The sequence below is a fragment of the Kogia breviceps genome, chromosome 8 (assembly GCF_026419965.1).
Source record: "Kogia breviceps isolate mKogBre1 chromosome 8, mKogBre1 haplotype 1, whole genome shotgun sequence".
Classification (NCBI taxonomy): domain Eukaryota; kingdom Metazoa; phylum Chordata; class Mammalia; order Artiodactyla; family Physeteridae; genus Kogia; species Kogia breviceps.
Genome location: NC_081317.1, coordinates 74146111 through 74170526, shown reverse-complemented (window position 1 = coordinate 74170526; position 24416 = coordinate 74146111). Strand labels below are relative to the sequence as shown.

The window sequence follows — 24416 nt, the reverse complement described above, 5'->3', positions numbered from 1 at the left end:
CATAGTTTATTTGAGTTGAGTTAGGTTGAGTTTGAGTTGAACATTAAGTTCTGTCAATATATTATGTGTTTTGTTACATTACTAGAGAATGATATCTGTTGAAAACTAGGTTCCAGACTGATGCTCCTACTTATCTTATTCTTTTAAAAAAAGAATTCCAAGTGCCAAGTTAATATGCTTCCCCACATATGGCTGTGGACTTGTTCCAGTATTCCTGGACCATGCACTAGTTTCCAGACTTTCTCCATAAAGACTGAGCCCTCACAGGACAGCATCGGTGTAACCCTGGGAATGCACAAGTAAATCAGCCCCCTCTCCAAACTTACTAGAAGAAGAATCAGAGTCTGATACTCAGAAACTGGGTGCTTTTTATCAGTTACCCCACTTTTCTAAGTGTGTCCCCTTACTTAATTAACCTTGACAGGGCATATATGGAAAAGCCAAGTACATCCATTTTACTGTGGCAAACAGCTCTTACTGAAAAATCTCATTCCTAATGTCCTCCACTCCACTCCCATTGTATCAGCTCTTGAAACAGTTGCACAGTTGGTCAACAGATATCCTTCATCATTCTCACTCAAGTTTTACTATTCACATCATTACTGCTTACCTTTCAGTCAGCAAATCAATATTTATTATTATTATTTGTGTGTGTGTGTGTGTGTGTGTGTATGTAACTCTACTAAAATGAGTCTTAAATAACAAAAACTCTTCCTACAAAAGCACTGGCAAACTCATACGAAGAGAGGGGGACTTTGAATCTAAAGGAAAGGGTTATAATACCTTGAGCAATTTATTTAACCTCTTTGAGATGCAGTTTACTCATTTCCAAGTAGTAATAGTAAATGCATACCTCGTCAGGTTGTGGTGATAATTAAAAATAACACAGGTTAAGTGGTCAACAGTGTCTGGCTCACAATAGGTAGTTGATAAATTATATCTGTTATCATTGTTAAAGTACAATGGAAAAAGGAAAAATTGATGAGCATACTTATTTGCTCTATTCCTAATCCTTTTGTACAAAAGCTTGGTGTTTATAAAACCAGCATTGTTTAGGGAAAATATCACAAAGGCCACTCCATAGTGGAAAAACTTGAATTCAATAAGCTTGAGTTACTTACCCAAAGCTGAATCCCAGTTCATTTGGGGGGTTTTTGAGTAGGAAACAAATGTGTATCTTACTGTATAACACTACCTCTTACATCATTTTTGTACTTTAGTAATGAATTTGAGATGGTGGTGAAAATTTCCACATCTAAAAACAGTCTCCACTTAGTCTATAGAAGAGGTATAGGAGAGAGAATCTGTTGGCTTTCCACACAATTTATGTATAAAAATGTATAGATGTATGAATTTTCTGGACAGAGGGAACAGACATCTATGAGATTCTCAAATGTGAAATTCTCAAATATATTCTCAAATGGACACAATGAAAGTGAAGAACTATAACAGCTGCAAAATTAGCCAAGTTTTCTCATTCTTGACACTATTGTTATTTTGGACTAGATAATTCTTCATTGGGGGGCGGGGGACTGTCCTGTGCATCATAGGATGTTTAGCAGCATTCCTGGCCTCTACCCACTGGGTGCCAGTAACATGTGCATGAGTGCATGTGTGCATGCATGCGTGTGTGCACGCGAACACACACACACACACACACACACACACACACACTCACACAACAACAAAAACACCTCCAGATATTGCTGTATGTCCCCTGTGGAGCAAATTGCCCTCTGTAGAGAACCAGTACATTAGGTGAATACGTTATCTGATTGGTTGTTTTTTTGTAATTGATCATTACCTTATCTTATTTCAATAAATAAAATTGGGTAAGACCCAAACAAGCCAGATATATTAGTATTAAAGGGTTGAGTCACATTTAAATACTTGAAATAACTAAAGTCACACTAATGCAGTAAGATTATTTTCAAATTCATATCTATCTTTTTAATAATGGCATAATTATCCCCAGTTTTGATGAGAATGAAACCTTACCGTGGAGCGAGCAAGAGAGATTGTACTGCAGTTTTTCTACATTCTGACTTATTCTTGACTGATTAGTGAAGTCAATAAGTAGAAAGTCATAAGTAGAAAATGAGTATATTTGGGGGCTCTGTTCGCTTTCATGGGGCTTTTAAGATAATTAGTTCAGTAATAGAGTCACTGATCCGGAAGGTAGGTAAACTATACCTATGGATATTATCAGTGAGCTGGATGGACTGCCAGGATGGAAGTTTAACAAAATATGCCCAGATGTGATTATACCGAAAGCCCCCAATATTAGAGAGCCCCTGTTTAGTACTAAACAGCCAAGTAACTCACTATACCCTGTGGACTAGGGACTGCAGGCTGCTGAAGTACCTGGACTCAATACTAATCAAGCATGATTCCAATTAATCTTCAGATCCAGGATCACTTAATGGAATTCCAACCCCTTTTCTTCATATTCCACTTCTCAATGGGTCTCTAAGCCTAGCACTAAGCTCACTTATATAATGTGGAATAAAAACAACAATAATAGGTTTCATTTACTATGTGCCAAATACCATGTCAGACATGTCAATCATCGTTACAACCCCGTGAAATAGGTTTTAGTATCTTCATTTCATAATTGAATAAACTGAAACTAGGCAAGGAACAAAGGAAGGATTCAAACTCCTATCTATCTGACTCCACAGCCTGACCTCCTTTCAATTCTAATAATAAACTTTTACTGAGAACTACCCACATTAAGTGTTTCACACATTATCTCATTTAATCCTTACAAAAATAATATGCATTATTATTATTATCCCCACTTTACAAATAAAAGAAACAAGACCAAGCAACGTGCCCAAGATCACCTAGTTGTTTTTACTACCAGAGTCAAGGTGAAAACTCAGGTATTCTGACACCTGAGGACACATACTTAACTGCTACAGTATATACTCTCCTCTGTAGAAACCAATCAAAGGATATTTGAAAGAATGAGACACAATCACCTCTCTTCATATTGAACCAATTGGACAATTTAGCTTTAAAAACAGAGGTAGCCAGGGCTTCCCTGGTGGCACAGTGGTTGAGAATCCGCCTGCCAATGCAGGGGACACAGGTTTGATCCCTGGTCCGGGAAGATCCCACATGCCGTGGAGCAACTAAGCCCGTGCACCACTACTACTGAGCCTGTGCTCTAAAGCCCGTGAGCCACAACTACTGATCCCACGTGCCGCGACTACTGAAGCCCACCCGCCTAGAGCCTGTGCTCCACAACAAGAGAAGCCACCGCAATGAGAAGCCCACGCACTGCAACGAAGAGTAGCCCCCGCTCACCGCAACTAGAAGAAGCCTGCACGCAGCAATTAAGACCCAACACAGCCAAAAATAAATAAATTAAATAAATAAATTTAAAAATAAAAATAGAGGTAGCCAGACCCAGTTCTCACTAATAATGTCCTGTTTCTGCAGTTCACTCCAACAGATATCAGTATTTGTATGGAAGCTAAGACTCCTTTGAAATGTATGAAGTTGAGTGTTTGGGAACAATGTTTCTTTGATTGTTTTGACCCTTTGAATAGATATTACAATCAAGCTGAATGAAAACAGTCCTGAGAAATTAGATTAGAACAGTTGCTGTATTTACTGGCTGAGTTTTCTTGGGTCAGACTAGTTCCTGAGTCTCATAAGTACATACCTTCCTCTCCCCACCCACCTTTTCATCAGTCTAAATAAATATAACATGAAGGACCCATTTGTGTTTTCTCACTAATAGAACTTCTTGTAAATAAATGATAATTTTATAAGAGAGAGAGAGGATGAGAAATAGACCCACATTCCCTATAAAACTGTTTCAGCACAGCTGGCTTGCTCACTTTTAAGAGAGTTCTGAGGCCACTAAGTTGTGAAAAGAATAATTAACCAGCATATATTTTTAAGGACAGTGAACAAATACGAATGAACATCAAATTTTGAGAGATTCTTATTTAGTTTCAAAGTCAGACAATACTTGAGAGATTTTTTAAGTTGCCTTGAAAGTTGATTAATTGGCCTAAAATGTATTGAGCCCCCAGTGTCCTAAGACATACAGGAAGGCTGTAATGTTTTAATTCCAGTAACTGGCACCATGAAATGTATTCTTGCAAAATAAAATTTTAAAACTAATTTAAAGCCTAATTTAAAGCCATTGATAAAATTATAATCAGTCTTTCTTTGTGGATGGACATTCCTTCAGGAAATTTGGTATCCAAGGGAAGATAGTCTTTTGTATTAGGTGGTTTTATGTAAGGGATAGAAACCAATCTCCAACTAGCTTAAGCCCAGGAGGGGTAAATTGATTTACAGCAGGGCATGATGGAACTGGGCTTAAGAGCTATTGCAGCCAGGCCCCCAACTACCATCACAGCACACTCTTTCTCTTTGGAATAGCTGCTTCGTTCACTTTGGTCAGTTTCACTAGTGGGAGACTCAGCCTCAGACACTCTGAATTCACATTATTACAGAGAGAGTAAGGGAGCTTCTCTCTCCTGCTTCAGTTAAAAAAAAAAAAAAAAATCCAAAGAAGGGATTCTGGTTGGCTTGTCTGTGTCACATGCCTACCTCCTGTCACTGTTGCTAGAGGGCAAGTACCGTGATTAACCCAGCCTGGAAAAGACACCTACCTTTAGGGCCAGAATGGGTGGGAACTGTTTCTGAAGAAGGAGGCAGTGGGTTCTGGCCAGGCAAAATAATAGTTAGTACATCCTCATCTACTTTCGGTGATAAAAGGAAAGTAATTTGGCATGTGAGAAACAGATCCCAGGTAACATGTATCATGAAAACAAGCAAAAAAGAAAGTAATAAAGAGGAACAGGAGATAACATTGTACTTGAATGGAGTCGAGAACTTTATAAACATGTCGAGATGAAAATCCAACATTTCAGCAGCAAACACAGGAATGGGCCATTAGGCTACCTGATTCTAATGCCTACAAAAACACCCTCCATAACTGATAGGATGCAATGCAGAAGAAAGCACAGAAGAAGTGGTTCTCTGAGAGACTGGTTTGTGGTAGAATACCATGCAATGAGGTAGGGGCCACAAGAATAAGATGGTATAAGGTGGATATTTGGGTTGTCCTAGCCTTGTTAACAAATGATTATTTTCTTGAGCTTTTCAGCTCTCAATAAGCCTTTCAGAATTTAGGAAATTTACAGCATTGCAATAGTTGTTGAAATAGTTCAACTATCTCAATTCCAATTTTGCTAAGAAGAAAGAGACCCAGCAAGGGCATTTGCCTTTCCCAGGAGCAGAAAAAAAGTTAGTACTTCATTAATATAAAGACTCAAGCCTCTGTGTTATATGACTCTCATGCCTAGTCTTGACTAGGTCCCACAGAAAACAATGGAAGATGAAGGGGTTCCATTGTGCATGTGCTTTCTTTTCTTTTAAAATGATTTTTGAGTTACTGACAAGCTTGTATGGACATTGGCTTCTATAGACCAAGTGTTCTCTTACCTGAACACAGCTCCCTATGTCAACATCCCTTATCAGCAGTCTCAAAAGTGCACCTCCTTCAAAGGTTTCCATCAATGTCAGCACCACAGGGATACTCAGTCATTCTGGTTTTCTTTTGTTTCTCCCTCTGCTTCCCCACCCTTCCAGATGATAGACATGATGTACTTTGTCATCATTATGCTGGTGGTGCTGATGAGTTTTGGGGTCGCCAGGCAAGCCATTCTGTTTCCCAATGAGGAGCCATCATGGAAATTGGCCAAGAACATCTTCTACATGCCCTATTGGATGATTTATGGGGAAGTGTTTGCAGACCAGATAGACCGTAAGCAAGTTTATGATTCTCATACACCAAAGTCAGGTATTTAACTTCATTTGGGTCATATCTTTTCCAAGTTCATTTGTTTGTTTTCAATAAATGGCTCAAGATAGAGGACTGATTCCTAGCTTGCTATCTTGGAGGAAAAAAAAACAATTACAGAAGGTGAATATACAATTTTAGCAAAGTAGTCCTCGGGTGTTTTTTTCAGGTATGTCCTTTCTGTGACATCTGATGTGCCAAATTTGATCAAGAATGAACTGTTTAAAAAGGTCTAAATTCTTTGGGGATTCAAAATCCTAGGGCCATGTGTTGAATATTTCAATATTAGGAGTATATTATGTCACTACTCCCCACCCTACCCCAGCCCCCAGCCTTTAAAAAATAAATTCCTTGGGTTTAACTTCAGAACAAATAAACAATTCTCAATTTCGCCATCAGAATTCAAGAGTGAGGGCAAACATCTGCATGATGTTTTCCTTGCACTGGAAACTATTCTCCAGCTCCTTTTCCCACTGTCTTAAATTATGTGCTATTGAGACTCAAAAGAAGCTAGTAGTCATTGCCTGGAAGTATGGAAAATGCCTTAGGTTATAAAATGAGTTGCCTGCTTGTAAATGCCAGAAAAAAAAATAGTATCTATATCATGAAGTGATTCATTGTGAGGAGCGAGTGCCAGCAGGCCTCCGATGTTTCATGCCCTAATAGATGCTGATTCTCTGCAGTAAACACCCTGCTTGTATAGAGTTTGAAGATAGTTGTGTCCTAGGAGTCTTTTCCAGCATTTTATTTGGATCAAATGTCAGGGCACACCAGGCACTGGGAAATTATTTGGGAAGAAAGCATCAGGAAAGAAATATCTTTCAGTGTGGAGGAGTTGAATCCCAGGAGCAACCATTTCTCATTTTCCCTGAGGAGTTTAGCTCTAGAAATAACATCCTTCCAACATTGTTGAATTAACATTTTTCTAACATTTTTTGCTGACAGGCCAGCCATATGAGCTCTGGACTATGGACATGGATTAGGGTTATATAACTAGGTAGTATAGCTTATTAAGAACAGGAGCAAAGACTAGTCAGCATCTCCCCCATCCCACCCCTGCCAGTCCCAGGTAGGACTGAGACCAGGAAAGTAAGGACAAAGCCCCAAAAAGTGTGAGTCCTACAGGCCTGTGAAGAGCATGTGTACACTGGCCACAGAACACACCAGTCTCTCATTTTCCCTTCCATGATGGGTTTTGAACAAATACTCTTTCCTTCTCACAATGAGTTATCCGAGGCAAGGTTTTTTGGAACACCTAATTGGAACAAATACTCATTTCATGAGACTTAGCCATCTCACTGAGCAAGAATTTTAACTCCATCTCCCAGTTGGAATATCTTTGACAATGTGCAGCCTTCACCAAGACAGCTTTCCAGGGACTGGGGAAAACTCTTGAATTCCTTCTTTCAAATGGTCCCTAAAGGCAAAACAACACTTAAAAAGCCCACCTATGATCATTTTCCTCAGAGATTAAATGTACTATTTTTCCCCAAGAAATTGCTTTTCCACTTACATTATTTTACTTTTTCTATTTTTCCTTTCTTTCCCCAAATGAAATTAAGCCCCCATGGGTCTTTGACAGTGCAACATTTTGGGATGGGAGAAGGAGGGAGGTGTAGGTGTGCTTTATGAGTGGAATTCTGTCCGTCCGTCTACAAGTGGCCATTTATTGATGTTGTACTATGAACCCAGCCTAGTGCAACAAACACCACCATCTGGCTGAATCAGAGGTTCTATTATTGTTATTTTAAAAGAAGGGCTGATTGTAGTTTAGAACTTGAAAAAACCCTGGAGATGGAAGTGCAGTGTTTTGTGTGAGTGAAGTATGAATATAGACTTCCCACATTGTTAATTAGATCTGTGGTGTTCTATGTGTGTGAGAATAAATTTCTACCCCATATCCCACATATCCCAGTATGTAGCCAACTCAGCCTTGGAAGGATGTAACCTTCATGACACCCTTCCCCCGACCACTTACCTTCCTTTTTGATATTCTGAAATTGGCTGCAATGGCGGCCACTGTTCTAAGCTAAATCAGCCAGTTTTCTGTGTAGTGTTAAAGAGTATTTGTCCTTTCTCAAATGGGTATAGAACGCTGCCCCCAAATCTGTCATTGCACTTGGCCAAAGTCACTGAACATCCTTGTCCTCTAAATGATTGGGTTTTCATGTCATGGCACTGAGTGGGCCAAAGGGGGATTGGGTCATGGTCCTGCCCAGACATTCAGAACTGCCCAGGAGACCCAAGTACCGAGCTCTTTGAGAAAGGTACAAATCGTTTATGCTGCCCTGCGGTGTCTTGCCTCCTTTCTGTGCCGCATCCAGGTTGGTTTGTGAAGCATGTGTTCAGGCTGACTGGATCTCATGTCCACCTGGAGCCACAGCCCTGCCCAGGGCCCACCAGCCCCATCCTGTGGTGCCCAGCGGGGGCCTCTCCAAGTGCTGATTGTTCTCGCACACCTTCTCAGAGCAGCTCATTTCTAACGTGACGCACGCGCTCCATGTCTAACTCTTGTTTTTAGCTGCAAAATTGTTAAACCCATTGCACGTTTGCAGAAATAATCTTTCTTAATTAAAATGAGTGTATATGGCTGTATAATGGGGCCCTCAGGGTGGGTTATTAACATCTGTCTCACACCTCAGAAGGGAGGACAGCTTTAACGCCCTCACTTCTGGGAGACAATATTACCCAACTACAGATTTTTAATATACATTCCATTTTTTTCTTGTAGTTAGTCCTAAACCCAGAAACTATCAATAAGGCCAAAAAAGCTAGAATGAGACTTCTAAGGTTACTTTCCAAATGTGCTTAAAGACTAAAAGCAAAAGGAAAAAAAGAAAAAAAAAAAAACTATTGTAAATTTACAAAATGACATATACTTTGACTTCTAAGCCAAGTTGGGTTAACACAAACGGTAGTCCGGGCTTAATCTCAATTATCTGTAGAGGCTAAAACATTTGCTTTGGTGTTGGGAGCAGAAATGAGTGCAAGAATGTGTTTGGAGACAGCAGTTAATGAAACTCAGGAAGAAACAGTGATGATCTGCTCGTCTAGACACTTTGCCTAACACCCTGATTAATGGATGGGAATTGAACCTGCTGTCGTTGTCTGATTGGTGGGTTTCTGGTTTTTGTTTTTTTCAAATAGCCCAAAATCATCTCAGGTATTTATGTTATATATACTAGCTCTCTAAGACCCAATCTATGGGCTACCTTGAGGGGACTTGGGCTCCAGGTTGCTAAAAGCATTGCTACCAAATGATGATATCCTTCTGGGCATCTCATTAAATGACCCATGTTGTGTGGCTTCTGAGAGCTGGTCAGGATCCCACTGGAGCCTGAGGGGAAAAAAGCCACTTAAGAGTAGAGGAGTAGCAGAATAAGTTTCCAGCACATTCACGCCAAGGCGGGGCAAAGCTAAAATTAGATGGATTTTCACCAGCTGAGAAATCTGGTTCTACGTTTTCATGTGTGAGGTGCTTGGAAGTTCACCTCTGTTGGCAGAGAAAATGGGGTGTCTCTAGCTTCCTCGAGCCTCTGAATGAATGAGACTTCCCTTTATTTACAGGGCATCCTTGTGTTGCCTGCCATATACACAGATTCCCCGGGCTGTACCAGGGCAGGGGGAAAATGAATCATGCTCTTGAATACATTAAATCAGCATCTAAATTTAGTCCTTTTTTCTGTCTCTCTGAGTATTTTCACAAGTTTGGTTAGTAATGTGGAAGCAGAATGTCCAAAACTTACTTTCTACCGTGACAACTTATTATTTAGCCGTTTCTATTCACCCTAAATTAACTATCCAACCTACTTAAGTCATGGATCACATTTTATTTCCCTTATTGCCTAGGGCCTTTCCGTCTGAAATTAATAGGTTATCTGGAGTAAGAGGGATATTTGTGTTGTTGTTTGGTTTGATTTGGTTTTTCTCATTTATTTATTTAGTACTGAAGTTCTGCTGTTCAAAAACTCTATAGGCTTGTTATCTCTGTGATGTTGACTGGATTTAAAGTGTTGTTTTTGTCAGGAAACAAGGAGCATGCTTGGGCATGTAAAGCTCAGACATTCTCCTGTATTACTTTTCTGTCTCAAATCATTTGTTGCTCACTTCAGGTGTGGAAATTAGGATAGCTCAAGGCCAGTCTCTAAAATATGCCTACTTATGGTGAAGCTAGAACAGCAAGAACAGAGAAGATGACTATTGTTATTTATTTCAATCCATAGACTCCAGTTCTGGAAACTCAGGGCTCTGCATCTGTTTGGTATTCAGGACTGACCTTCTCTAATGGATTCAGGGCACTCTATGCCTGACAGCTGTGGCGTGGGGAGTGTTCCCTGACGAAAGAAAGTATTTTGGAAAAGACAAACTCAAGCCTGTGCCAACTTTTGGGAAAGGGGGTATTGTTTTGCTGGGTTTTGTTTTTGCAAATTGCTAAGGAAGCAAGCCAATATGAGGCACCACCCCCATTTTCTGTCCCTGAAAGTCAGCTTACACTCTAGAGAATCCCCACCCGACTTGTTTACTAATGCAACCTGAGGGTAAGCAGGCTTACAAACAGCAGAACTATCTGCAGACAGGCCCTTGTGATGATTCATTTCACTGTTGTAACCAACATTTGTTCCACTGTCATCATACTGATTTTAGCCTTTGCTCACAGGTTAGGCTCCATTTTAAATGTGTTCATTTCTCAATCAATGACTATTTATTTTGTTCCTACTATGAGCTGAGCATTGAGGTACAGAGATGCATGTGACGGAGACATTGTCTTCAAGGAATTTACAGTCCAGGAGAGGCAGACTGACGTGGTCCATATATGTGGAGATGGAGCCCCAGAAAGAAAGTAGTCAGTTCTTCCTGGGGTGAAAGGAGGAGCACAGTAGATGAAGCCTTGCAAAGAGTGGGAAGGTTGAGCTGAGCCCTGAAATTTAAGTAGATATTTGCTAGACAGATGGGAGCAGGGGGGGTGTGAAGGAGAAGAATGACATTCCAAACCGAGACTTAGCATGGAAAGTTCCAGGCACAGCAGGTAGTTTAATATGGCTGACTGCAGGGTGAGAGGCAGGAGGCAGGAAGCAGGACAGATGGGTCTGAAGAGAGACAGGAGTATAGATCTTAGCGGAGTTATACTCCCTGCTCTGGGTAGTACCATGATATGATATATGTTTTAGTTGGAGCTATCAAGCAAAATGTAAAGGGTCCATAAAAGGGATGGAGATGGATGGTAGGAGGACATTAGCTAATGCAGTAGCAGTTGGGATGGAGAAGATAGGCAGCATGAAATTTCAGGAGGGTAAAATCAGAAGGACCTGGATAGAAGTCAGATGGTGCAGAAGGTGGGAGTGCGGGAAGTGGATGAGGATTTAAGATGGAGGAGATGAAGTTCACTCCAAGGTTTCTGGCTCAGTCTAAACAGTGCTGTCATCTACTGAGACAGAGGAGCAGGGAAGAGGAACCGTGGGGGGAAGGGGACTTGTTCACTTGGGCTTGGATGGAGCTCGAAGTTTCCATTGGAATTCCAAAAAAAAATTATGAAGAAGAAGACTACTTTGTATATAGAACTCTGGAGCTAAGTAGAAAAAGCTCGACTGGAGATATAGATTTGGGGATCAAGAATATAACCACCAGTCAAAGCCATGGGAGTGGGTGGGCTTCCAGAGAGCACAAGTAGAGAGAGAAGAGAAGGCCAGAGCAGAACACTGAGAATGGAGGAGTCAACAGTATCAAATGCAAGAGAAGAGTGCAACTAGGTAAATATTTAAAAGAGTCCATTCAGTTTGACCTTTAGGAAGTCACTGGTGACTTTGGCCAGAGAATTTGCATTTCAGGGGGGAGTGCAAAAATCAATTACAGTGATTTAAGAGTAAATGAGTAGCAAGGCAAAGCATTTACCAGGGAAAAGGGAGGGAGAGAAGTGTTGTATATGTATGGGGCCAGCGGTGTCAATGCAGCGAGGCTTGGAAAAGAAGAGTATTGTTTTGTAATCACCCCTCAGGAAAGTCACTGACCCATACATATCAAAGAATTGCTTAGGGCTGCCTCTTTGCATAGTTAGGTTGTCTCTTTTCTCAGTCAAGACTCAGCAGCCCAGATCAGGAAAAACAAATAGTTGGATTAAGTCAAGATTGAAGATTTGTTGTGCCATTACAGCAGAAAGAAAGGGACCTAGGGATTTTGAAGAGGCTTGCAAAGGTTCTTAAAGTTATGCATTATGAGGTCTAGGATGGAGGGTGAAGAAAATAAAGGTACAATGTTGGTAAGTACCTAGGAGGAAAAAAGAATAATCAAAGGACTAGAATTCTAACCTGAACACCAAGGACACTGAGAACTAAGGACCCTGAGAGTAGTGATGATAACATGCTGTGGTCAGAGAATGGTAAACTGGCATTCAAAGTTGAGAGGTGGAACAATTTAGGATAATGATAAGGTCCAGGAGTGGCTATAAGAATGGGTTCTAGGATATGCTGGAGTCAGGGTCACACATCGTGAAGCTAGGTTCTTCTGTGTTTGTCACTTACAGATATTGAAGTGTCCATGATAATGACAAGAGAGGGGGTGGACAGGAAGACTTTGATCAGGATGACCTGAAACCCAAAGGAGAAAGGGCTTTTTGTGCAACAGTGAAAAACAGTGGTTTAGAAGAGGCAAAGAGTGTCAGCGAGAATGCAGACATTACTTATGGGAACCACACTGGCAGATGCGCAGAAATGTGGGATTTCCATCTGAGAAGATCACAGGGAGGTGGTGTCTTCCTACAAAACGGGTTTAGCTAAGCCAAGAAAATGGGGTATTGTTCTTATGATAAGTGTAAGAAAGCAGAGGAGTTTGTGTTCAGTGGTAAGGGTTTTCCAGAAGGCTCTGGGGAAAGGGAGGAAAGGGAGAAATGGGAAAATTCAGTGGGCAGAAAGCACAACATCATGTGAGGACAGTAGCATAAGGCAGGATAGTTAACCAGAGGAGTTTGCATTGCAGATATAGAGGATCATAGGTAAGAAAGGTATGGTGGGAATAACTTTTCCAGAGTTTTGAGGCAGCTGGAGACTGGAGCCCTAGCAGCATAAGAGGCCAGATGAGGGTGATGAGATCTATGTCTCAGAGGCAGACTAGAGTGGCCATTGCTCAGGTTTCCAAGACTGTGTTGGGGACAGATTGCTCTGGTGCCTGAGGAATGGGTGTGGCTCCCAGATCTCAGATGGAGAGGCTGCCAGAAAATCAACTTTATTTTTATTATAATTCTGCTTATTTCTCTTTTGAACACCTTATGCTGGGGAAACAGCATGACCTCAGGCTCAGCCCTCTTTACTTTCCCTGAGGTGGGTTAATGATGGGGGTGGGAGCAGGTTGTAGTTTTGAATAACCTGTCCACACAGTTTGCTGCTAAAATGTCCACTATGCCTGTCAGTGTGACCCTCCAAGTGTAGCTGACTTATGAGGTCTCCCCACAGTCCCAAATCCTAGACACTTGCTTCCTCTGGGGTCCTGCTACTCCCAAAAGAACTGCCAGGAAAACCACGCAGCCTGAGCCCACAGAGCACATGCAAGCTGGCGTTCACTCCCAAACACCCTCACACGTATACACAGACACACATTTCTTTCCTCTCCCCTCCAGTCTTGCTCCTGCCAGCATAATTTCATCTATTCCCCAAATTCTTCTCTCTGTTTTCCCTTCTACAAATGCTTGGAAGTCCTGAGAGCTGGTACCTCCAGATCACAAAAGCAGCCAGAGACTCAAGGGCTGTCTCTGGGTTGTGCCTTGCAACCCCTCCTTCCCTGATACAGAGCCATTACCTGCTTGCAAAACAAGCGGGAAATGTGAATGAGTATTTCATAATGCTATCCCACCACACTGATTTAACCATCTTGTAAGTAAAAACAGGATGCCCCAAATAAAAATAAACTTATTGGCGCCAGGCATACTAGATGTAATCTCTGTGTTTCAAAGGGAATGTGAAGGAATCATAATAAATCGTCTCATGGTGTTGCTGCAGGGATTTCCGAAAGTCTCAGAATGGTAGTAGGTCTTGCAAGTTCTTCTAGAATAGCTCTGTCCGGTAGAATCTTCTGTAATGGTGGAACTGATCTAGTCCTGCACTTTTAGTCACACGTAGCTAGCGGGCCCTTGAAATATGGCCGGTGTGAATGAGAAACTGAATTTTTGTTTAATTTTAATTAACTGAAGTTTTAATTTAAAGGGCTGCACATTGCTAATTGCTACCCTACGGGACAGCTCAGTTCTAGTATATAAAAATCCTTCAGAACAGCAGCTTTCTGAGAGCTGGAAACACATCTGCCTTATTCCCTACTGTAGCCTCAGCATCTCAAACTGTCTGGCACAAAGTAGGTGCTCAGAAAATAGTTGGTGCATGAAATAAACCCCTTGACATAAGGAATAGAAAGAAAGTAAGGTTGTTATCTGCTTTACATAATTTTAAAAAAGAAGATTTCAATGATACATATAAAGGAATTTGAAAATTTTCAATTGAGAGGATGAAAAGTTTATTATAAAAGAATTTAAAATTTGGGTTAAGTTAAATGTAGTGATCGTGGACTCATACTTCAAACACACACACACACACACACACACACACACACACAGAAAAGTGAACTCAAATGGGATCCTAGAGTTGATAACTTCCTGCAGTTTAGCTGAATTTGTATTCAAGAAAAGAATTACAGCCACATTTAAGAAATATTTATTGAACAAGTCATCATTCTAGACTGTGCAGAGATTGATTGTTGGGTCGCTAGAAGAGAGGAAGGAAGAGAGGGAGAGGAGGGAGGGAGGGAGGGTAGGCATTTGGTTGTTGAGGGCAGCTGAGGAAGGAAGAGAGAGCTGTGTGAGCCCAGCAGTGGGACTGGATGAGACCCAAACAGAGAGCCCTGCCAGCTCCACGTTGTGCCACACTGGAGGTGGTTGCCATGCATCCTGTAACTACGGGCCTTTCCACAGGCGTAGTGTTCTGACCAAACGCAATGAGGCAGATGGCTGATTTCCACTCAAAGCAGAGCAGAGTACATCCCTTCTGATAACGTAGCAAGATTTTAACTGATCTGTATCAACAACAACCAAAAAATAGACTGACCTCCACACAGGTTAACTGTTAACAGACAGGGCCAGCAAGATTCACGTGTTAATTGTTTTTTCTCAAATGTGACAGAATCCAAATAAGCCTGCAGCCTCAGTGAGGAGGGGGAAGTTAGGTGCTCAAGATCTTTTACAAGATACTGTCCAGTGGAGTGAAGAGTTCCTGCTGCTAGATTTCAGACTCTGTCTGGCAAGTGACATTTGACTGAATCGCTTGGCCTTCAGCCAGATATTTGGTGTCTAGAGTATCAGGCCTGAGGTTCAAGATGAGGGCACGCTTGGCAGGAGACCCCAGTAACTTCAGATCAGGTATAGAATTTTGAGTCCTTGCCATGGGTGACACACCCAGTTCAAGTAGATGACATCCACTGATGAGTTAAAACCTGAGGGGCTATTTCTTGACCTGGGTTGTCGTTACATGGGTTTTCATTTTACACTGGACATATATGTTTTATGGACTCTTCTGTATATATGATATATCTCACAATGTAATATAAAAAGGAATAAAACAGGCTGCTATCACATTTTCTAGATTCTAGTTAGAGTGGATTCATTCATTCGGTGACATTTACTGAGCGCTTCTGTGTGCCAGGCACTGTGTGAGGAGCTGGGGATTAAAAAGAAACATAAGTTATTGCCTTGGCTTCGAAAAATGTTTAATAGGGATGATTGACAAGTAAACAAATCAGTATGATATATATTTCCATAGACGTGATGTATAAGGACTTAGCTCAAAGGAAAGAACATACTTTTATTTGCGGGTGGGTGGGGTGAGGGGGACGTGTTAAGCAGAAAAACAAGAGAAGGCAAAGTACAGCCAGAAAAATTCTCCTGGAGGTAACAGTTAAGCTGGATCATAAAGGGTATTAAGAGTTTCCCAGACAGATCATAAGAGGGCATTCTAGACAGAGGGACCGTCATGCTAGAGAGAGGTGACAAGGTATGCCAGGCGTAGGCATGTGGAGACAGCAGAGAAGTGACTCCCTCCCTGGACCGGTCAGTTAGGGTTGATCCCCCTTACAAGGTGCTCCCAAGCCTCCTTTAAGTACCCTAGGTTAACACCTGGCACCATATTGTTTTTTTCTGGTTTCTTATGTGTATCCCCCACTGGACTATATGCATTTTGGGAGGGTGAAGGCCAGGGTTCGTGTCCATCTCTTTCACCATATTTGAGTGAATGAATGGAGAAGAGATTAGAAAGGTAGATCGTAAAGCCTTCGTATGACAGGCTAAGGAATTTGAATCTTTTCTTGTGGGAAATGCACAGCTTACCTTGTGTGGAGCTCATTTCTAAGTTAAGGCTGTAGTTTATGGAACTCGCAGGTTGTGAATGCCGAGTGGGGATATTGTGGCTGGAAAGTATACAACTATGATACTCATTTCAGGGAAGCTCGGTGAGCCACAGAAAAGCCCTTTGTTCCAAAATGTCTTTTAAAAGAGAAATAGCAAGTTTCGAGGAGTCAAAACATCCCCTGAATGGGTTAAACCTACTGACTCTTCTCCCCTTAGTGTGAAGTATTTGAATCTTTCATCTTAACCCCCCCAAAATGCTGAAATCAGCATTCAGGGAAGGAAAGTTGAAATGGGGGCAGGTAACCAAGGAAGCAGTCGGCTCCAGCTGAGGGTGAGGCAGACTTTGAGCAGCCAGAGGGCATCATGAGGCGACCGTGTGCCTGGAGGGCAGGGAAAGTGAGACGGGGTGTGGGGAAGGTTCCGAAAGAGAGCTGGTGGCAGAAACAGCTATGCCTACCTTGCGGTTTTGCCAAGTACCCTGGCAGATGCCCGGCTTGCCTCCAAAAACCATCTTCTATGCTGTCTGCAATAAATTGCTGATGCCTGAATTTAAATATCAGGACTACTTGAAGTTCTAAAAGCCTCAGGCTCCCCCCAGTTCAGGCTGCAGGTGCTGGAGTTCCCAACTCCTGTTTCTCCAGTTCAGCCAGGTTTCTCCTCACCTACACCCCGCCTCTCCCTGCTAGGAGACTAACAGATGCAAAAGAGAGAGAGGAAGACAGAGGAGAGGAGTCACATGCATTCAGGTGCCACCCTCTCTCACCTTTTCCTTTAGTTCATCCTTTATTTATCTTCAGGTCCATTAAAAATCTATTTCCCAGGACACTCAAATGTCTAAAAAAGCCCCGGGAAAGCCAACAGAAGCTGGAATACCTTCAAAGAAGTTTTCTTGTGACCGCAGAATCTCCCATAGTTAGGTCTGCCTCACTGGTTCTCAACCAGGGGCAATTTTGCCCCCCAGCCCCACCCCCAGGGGACATTTAACACTGCTTAGAAGTATTTTTGTTTGCCACATCTCGAAAGATGCTACTGGCATCTAGTGGTAGAGGCCAGGGATGCTACTACACAGGACAACTTCCCAAGCAAAAAAATCTTCCAACCCAAAATGTCAGTAGTGCTGAGGCTGAGAAAACCTGGTCTATTAGAATCCAAAATTCAACTTATTGTTGCTTCTCAAAAAAAAAAAAAAAAATGGCACAAGGTAGTTGCCGTCAACATCTGCAAAGTCCTAAAGGACAGATCTGAAAAGATCCCAAGTCCTCACAACCTGACGCCAGGAACAGTGTTCTAGGCCCCCATCTGTCGCTGCTTACAGAGTTTCACATCCCTCTCCACTCTGCTCACTCATTTGATCTTCAGACCAAAGACCAAGTTAGGATATCATGCAGTTATGGTGTCAGAATGGTCAACATGACAGGCCACTTTTAGCAAACACCAGTAGGTCCCATCACCTGTTCTTAGGGACCAGTTTTGGATGGAATAAATCCAGCTACCATTGCAGTGAAGAAGGAGGAGAACCCAGAGGTCTTAACTTATCATTCAGAATTCACCACATATTTTGCTGATCCAGGTAAAATCTAGCAAACTTCAACCCTTCCCAAGTTTTTATCTGAGAGATGTCAGTGATTTTTTTAATAGGAAAGGATCATCCTGCATGACCAGAGAAAGTGGCTTCAGTGACCTCAGAAGTCCTGTGCAATTGTCCAGTTCAATCAGTCTAGCTCATCATCTGAGATGAAGCAGGAAGGAGAACCACACTCCCCATGATCAGACTCAATAGTTATAGTTACTGACCAGCTTAACACCACTGGACCAAATCCAAAACCATTTTTAAACATTGTGCTTCAGCCAGTGACTCTCTCCTGAGTAGACCACAGGATCCAGCTTTACAAAATCACAGTCCTTGAAGCAAAGGAATAGAGTCTGTGGCATGCCTTTTTTAATATTCTGAACAAGGGCTTTAGAAGTAAAATGCCACTGTGAACTAAGTGGTTGCAGTACTGTTGCAGGAAAGCCAGTTGCTGACAAGTACTTCAAAGTCATGGATGCCACCTGAGAAACATAGTGTTCAATGACCAGAGGAACTGTGTATGGCGCATGCAGTTCTATTATACAGTGAGTAATTGAATATACAGGGTGGGGGGACATCTCCATCAAACAGGTCAGGCACTAAAAGACTAGATTCTTTTCAGTGGACTCAAGATTATACAACCTGTCAGGAGTCTACATAAGATAACCAAATGTTGAAAATGTCACTGCTTTTTGAAAAATATACAGCAGTTGCACTTAAGCAGATTGTACTAAATATAAGGATGCCTGAGTGCTTTATTAGCTGTCAGGTGTGTTACAAAGGCTGTGTCATGAGTTTCATGGGTTTCTTCTGGCATTTCTAGGCGAAGGGAAGTCAATTAACATTTGTTGAGATCCTATTACAGTGGCTGGCACCAGACCAGGCACAGGATATACAGCAACCCACTTAATCCTGATTTACTGTTGATGTACAGAAAGAGCAGAGATTAAATAACTTCCGTATGGCACACAGCCAGGGTTGCAGAGGCGGAATTGGAACCCAGACCTGTCTTAAGTGCTAAGTCAGTGCCCTCATTTCTACATTGTAACAGAAGGCTGCTTCCATCTGCTTCCACAGGCCTGCTTTCTCCCCTGCACCTTGCTCGAGTGACTGGACCACAGTTATGCATTCATTTACTTAGCAACCATTTATCAAGTGCTCTACTTGGCCCTGGAGAGAAAGTGGTACACAGGAGAGACCTCATCTTTCCCTTAGTAGAAGTTATAGTCTACTGGGGGCAGGACGGTGGTAGACAATTAGTAAACAAATAAGATACTTTGGGATAGTAATAGGTTCCATAAAGAGAATAAATGCAAGTAGTAGGCTAGGGAGTCATTGGGACGAGGAATTAGGGTACAATTTTACATAGCATGGTCAGGGGAAGACCTTGAAGTGATAAGGTTGTATTGAAATATGAATGATGAAAACAAGTATGGCAAGAACTGGAGAAAGAACATTCCAGACAGAGGGAACAGCAAGGACAAAAGCCATGTGGTAAAAATGATCTGTTAGTTGTGCTTAACTAGGATCAAAAAGAATGCCAGTGTGACTAGAGTTTAAGATCTAAAGCATCTCAGGTTGGTATAACATGCCATATTGGAAATCCTGGGTTCAAATGTGTGGCTTAATTCTAAGTTAGGGACTGGATTTAAGAACAAATCAGCAACTCTGCAGTCATTCAGAAAACAGGACGCCCCCATGTGCTGATAGGAGGGTAGGGAATCTTCCAGAAGCTGGTGGCTTCCAGCATCAGGCTCCACTGTTGGAGCCATCCTTTGGCCTCACTGAAGGGTTCCTTCGACACTGGGATGGTGATACTTTGGACACTCTCAGAAGCACCCATCATGGATGAATTAGACACCCACATGAATAACACACTGTACCTCCAAAGAGGAGATTTACCCGTCGCTATGAGTATCTCAGATAGCATCCATCATCAAAACTGTGAACATCTTAGTAATGTAAACAAGAATACAGCACTTGTAAATGAGACGTGTTCACAGATGGGTCAGAAGATTACAAATTGGGAAGAGGCAGCTAAAAGTGTTAGCCCTGAGATACCAGCACTGTGCACTGGGTATAACATACTCAGGGAAAAAATTCTTACAGAAAAGTTTGCTTTGGGGAGTGATCATTAGTCCCATAGCAGTTCACATCTACACATGAGTGCCTGGTATGCATGTAGAACTCAGTTAAGAATGGTTTGAGTCACTGTAGCAGGGACAGCCCATGATGGAACCAAGAACCAGGCACTCTGAATCCCAGTTCTGTCACCTCTGATAACTCTGTGACCTTGAGCAAGTTAGTGAGCCTCTCTATGCTTCAGTATTCCTAACAAATTAAGGAGAGTAAGGAGGTCTGGCTTGGTAAGCCTCCCCCCAGGAACACTGTTAAGAAAAAGAGCAGTCTTTCCCCAATGAGTATAATAAGCCCAAGAAATACAGGAGTTCATGCATATTAGTGTTTACGATGAAGCTAAAATCTGCATCAGTATCAAGGTGTGGTGTATTCAAAGAAAACATTAATGAATAATAACCCTGGTGATGTGCAGATGTGCCAAATTAACGAAAGTGATACCCAAAGGACTGGAAGTTTGGGAAAGAATGAAAAAAAATTTGCACTTTATTTATTTATTTACTTATTTATTTATTTATGGCTGCATTGGGTCTTCGTTGCTGCGCATGGGCTTTCTCTAGTTGCAGCAAGCGGGGGCTACTCTTCGTTGCGGTGCGTGGGCTTCTCATTGCAGTGGCTTCTCTTTGTTGTGGAGCGTGGGCTCTAGGTGCACGGGCTTCAGTAGTTGTGGCACGCAGGCTCAGTAGTTGTGGCCTGCGGGTTCTAGAGCGCAGGCTCAGTAGTTGTGGCGCGTGGGCTTAATTGCTCCGCGGCATGTAGGATCTTCCTGGACCAGGGCTCGAACCCATGTCCCCTGCATTGGCAGGTGGATTCTTAACCACTGTGCCACCAGGGAAGTCCCAAAATTTGTACTTTAAAAGGCACTATACCAAGGACTAATCAGAGATAAGGTGTTATTGGTAGTAAACAGGGAAAGGATGAAGTGTGGTTGCTTGTAGGGTTGAGTCCTTTAAAGCCGAAGTGTGCAAACCTGTTGCTTGAGCCTCTGTTCCCTTCCAGCAGGGAAGCCAGCTCCAAATAGGGGCAGGAGCCTTGAGTCATCCAAACAATAAGGTGCTTTCCAGCATCCTCTATTCCACTGTGTTCTTTTCAAACAAAGCCCATTGAAACAGTTAAGCCAAAACAATCTGTCTCAAATAATAGTATGCCTCTCTCTCTTTACAGCAAAATAGAACCAAGGTTCTGTTGCTACTGATCATAATGAAAAACCACAATCTTGTTTGCCATATTGTGTCTGCCTTTTAGCCAACTCAAAAGTCATTTTGGACAGCTAACACAATTTCTCATCCGTTCATGGATTCAGCAAATGTTTAGAACCTACTCTGTTCCAGGCGTTACGATGGGTGCTGGGGGTACAGTAGTGAGTAAAATCTGAGTGGGGGCATCAGATAACAAACATAGAACCACACAGATACTTAATCATAAGCTCTGTTAAGTGTGTGTTCAAGAAATAGAGGTGATATGAGAACATCAGACACGGAGACTCAGGGAAAGGCTTTCTGAGGAAGTGACTTTTTGAGCTAAGCTATGCAGCATAAGTAGGAGTTTGCCAAGCAACGAGCAGGAGAAGAACCCAGGGAGGGGGAATAGTCTGTGCCAAGGCCCTGAGGTAGGAAGGAGGTAATTCTTGCCAGTAACTGGGAGAAGACCAGCATGGTAGAAGCATAACATACAGGGGAAAATATAGTTTGAAAAAAAACTGAAGACCAAATAAAGGTCAAGTTGTCCAGGGCCTTCTAGGCCAGTGTAAGGATATGAGTTTTCTCTTACTGTTAATGGAAAATCTTTGAAGGGTTTGGTACAAGAATTTAGCTATAGTAATGATAGTGGTGGTTGTGGTGGTGTATATATGTGTGCATGCTTATGTAAGTGTGTGTTCGTGATGTGAATTGCATGATTTGATCTATCAGCATCAATCCAACGGTTACCATGGGTACTTTTGAGGGCCTAACAAGCACCAGGTCATACAGAATAGGAGCACAGACCTGAATTTCAGGCTAAGTTTTGCCCTCGTATGCTGGCTACGTGGACCTAAATCAGCCCCTTGCTGTGGACTGAATTGATTGGACTTAAACTAAATGAGTGGTGGTCTTGACAGGGCAGCATGGCCTCCATATTTTGGAAATTTTATCTTGAAATTCAAGGAGTGTTTTTGTTTGCCCTCCCTGATTGGGAGGGACCACTGGCATTCAGTAGGTGGAGTCCAGGGAGGGCCCCTGTCCTGCAATATACAGGACACTCCCACAATCAAGCATTGTTCTCTGTCCCACACAGCTTTCCAGAGTTCCTGCAGGTAGTCATGTAGGTGAAAAACCTGGTTATGATTATCTGAGCCTAGCTCTGTTTTACATTTAAAGATACAATATTTTTGCATGTTCTTAATAAGCAGTAAATTTTTCCAGGAATGAAACCACCGTGAAGATTGACGGCAGTGGTATTTTGTTTGCTTTGGAACTTTCCCAAGGGTTGTTCACCCTTTTCGAAAATCAACTCACCAGTGACAATCCTGCCCATTATACTCGAGTCATCTGTCAGTCTCCATTTGTGTCTCTCTCATACGTGGAGATTCTTCATGTAGGTGTAAGCATCTGATCACTTCACTGTGGCTTGTGGAATAGTCAGACCTGAGCATTTATATATTGAAATATTTATTATTATATTGTAAATCACTTGCCTTTTTATTTTCCCTTTATTTTAAAATTAGGACATTATCTTGATTTTTCTGGTTTTTCTGATTATGCATACAGATAAATTATGCCATCAATAAATTTTATTTCAGAACAGTAAAGCAGGCAGTAGAAAATGCTCATTATTAAAAAGAGGTGTTGAGTCTGACAAGATTGATAACAACTGAATAAGCATGTTTGGTAATTCAAATTACTATGATTTTAGGAATTTCGCTACTTACTATCTTTGAAGAGTCTCTTGGGAACTTTAATATGTTGAGAGTTCTATGTAAAAATTTTACTTTGTTAAATAACCCAGGGAGGTATCAAGGTTGACACCACCAGTGAGAAGTCATGTGGGTGTCATTTACCCTCAGTAGAATATAATGAGACAGACATTTGACCTCTGTGGTATTCTTCCCTAAATTTCATAACCCCAGTCTAATCATGAGGGGAAAAAAATACGACAAACACAAATTGAGTGATATTCTTCAAAGCGCCTGACCAGTACTCCTCAAAACTTTGTCAAGATCATGAAAAACAAGGAAGACTGAGAAATTGTCACAGACCAGGAGACTAAGGAGACTTGATGACCAGATGCAACGTAGCATCCTGGATGAGATCCTGGATGAGAAAAAGGACATTAGTGAAAACTGATAAAGTATTGAGTCAAGTCTGGAGTTTAGTTAACAGTAATATACTAATGTATATAAATTTCTTCATTTCAGCAAATGCACAATAGTTATGTAAGACCTTAACATTAAAGGAGACTGAGTAAAGGGTACACAGGAATTCTCTGTACTACCTTTGTAACTTTTCTATAAACCTAAAATTATTCAAGTTCTTTTTTTCAGGTTTCTGCTTTATTGACCAAGGTAGATCTAGGGATCAAAATAAGCAAGGAGCTATATTTTTTTAATCTGCGTATAATAAATAAAATTGGCTTTTGGTAGTGGTGATTGTATGCAGGTCTGTGGGTCTTAATATATGCATAGATTTCTGTAACCACCACCACAATGAGGATACAGAGTCATTCCATTACCCCCAAAAAACTCCTTTGTATCAGACTCCCCCTGACCCTAATCCCTGACAACTATATTCCAGAATATCACATAAATGGAGTCGTATAGTATGCAACCTTTTGAGACTGGCTGTTTTCACTCAGCAAAATGCCCTTGAAAGTAAAACCATGGTGTTGCATATCAATAATTTGTATTATTAGTTCATTCCTTTTTATTGCTGAATAGGATTCCATTGTATAGATGTATCACAGTTTGCTTATTCACCTGTTGATGGATATTCTGGTGACTTCCAGTTTAGGGCAGTTATGACTAGTGCTGCTGTAAACATTCATGTGTAAGTTTTTGTGTGAACACAAATTTTTATTTCTCTGGGATAAATGCCTAGGACCGAGATTTCTGGGTCATGGGGTAATTCTATGTTTAACTTTTTGAGTAACCGCCAAACTGTTTTCCTAGTGATCTTACCATTTTACATTCCCACCAACAATGTATGAGAGTTCTGATTGTCCTGCATCCTCTTTGGTATTGTCACTTTTGTTGTTCTTCTTCCTCTTTGTTTCGTTTTTATTTTGGCCATTCTGATAGGCTGTGGTGATATCTTGTTATAGTCTTGATTTGCATTTCTCTAGTGCCTAGTGATGTTGAGTGATGTCTTTGCATGTGCTTATTTGCCGCCCATAAGTCTTCTTTGGTGAAGTGACTTCAAATCTTTTGCCCATTTTAAATTGACTTGTTTGCTCTCTTGTTGTTGAGTTTTAAGAGTTCTTTATATGTTCTGGACACAGGTCCTTTATCAGATATATCTCTGCAAATATTT

The 24416-nt window shown here is 41.6% G+C and overlaps 1 protein-coding gene across 13 annotated transcripts in view; it reads left to right on the top strand.

The window, feature by feature from the left end:
• TRPM3 (transient receptor potential cation channel subfamily M member 3) overlaps nucleotides 1-24416 on the top strand; it is a 514000-nt gene that overhangs the window by 449647 nt on the left and 39937 nt on the right. For 7 of the 13 annotated variants that reach the window (XM_059072701.2, XM_059072700.2, XM_059072698.2 and 4 more), the window contains one exon: nucleotides 5620-5794. In XM_059072701.2, the coding sequence (XP_058928684.1) occupies nucleotides 5620-5794 (175 nt within the window). Of the gene's footprint in view, nucleotides 1-5619; nucleotides 5831-24416 lie in introns of all 13 variants that reach the window. The other 6 variants (XM_067039572.1, XM_067039570.1, XM_067039569.1 and 3 more) reach the window with 1 other exon arrangement.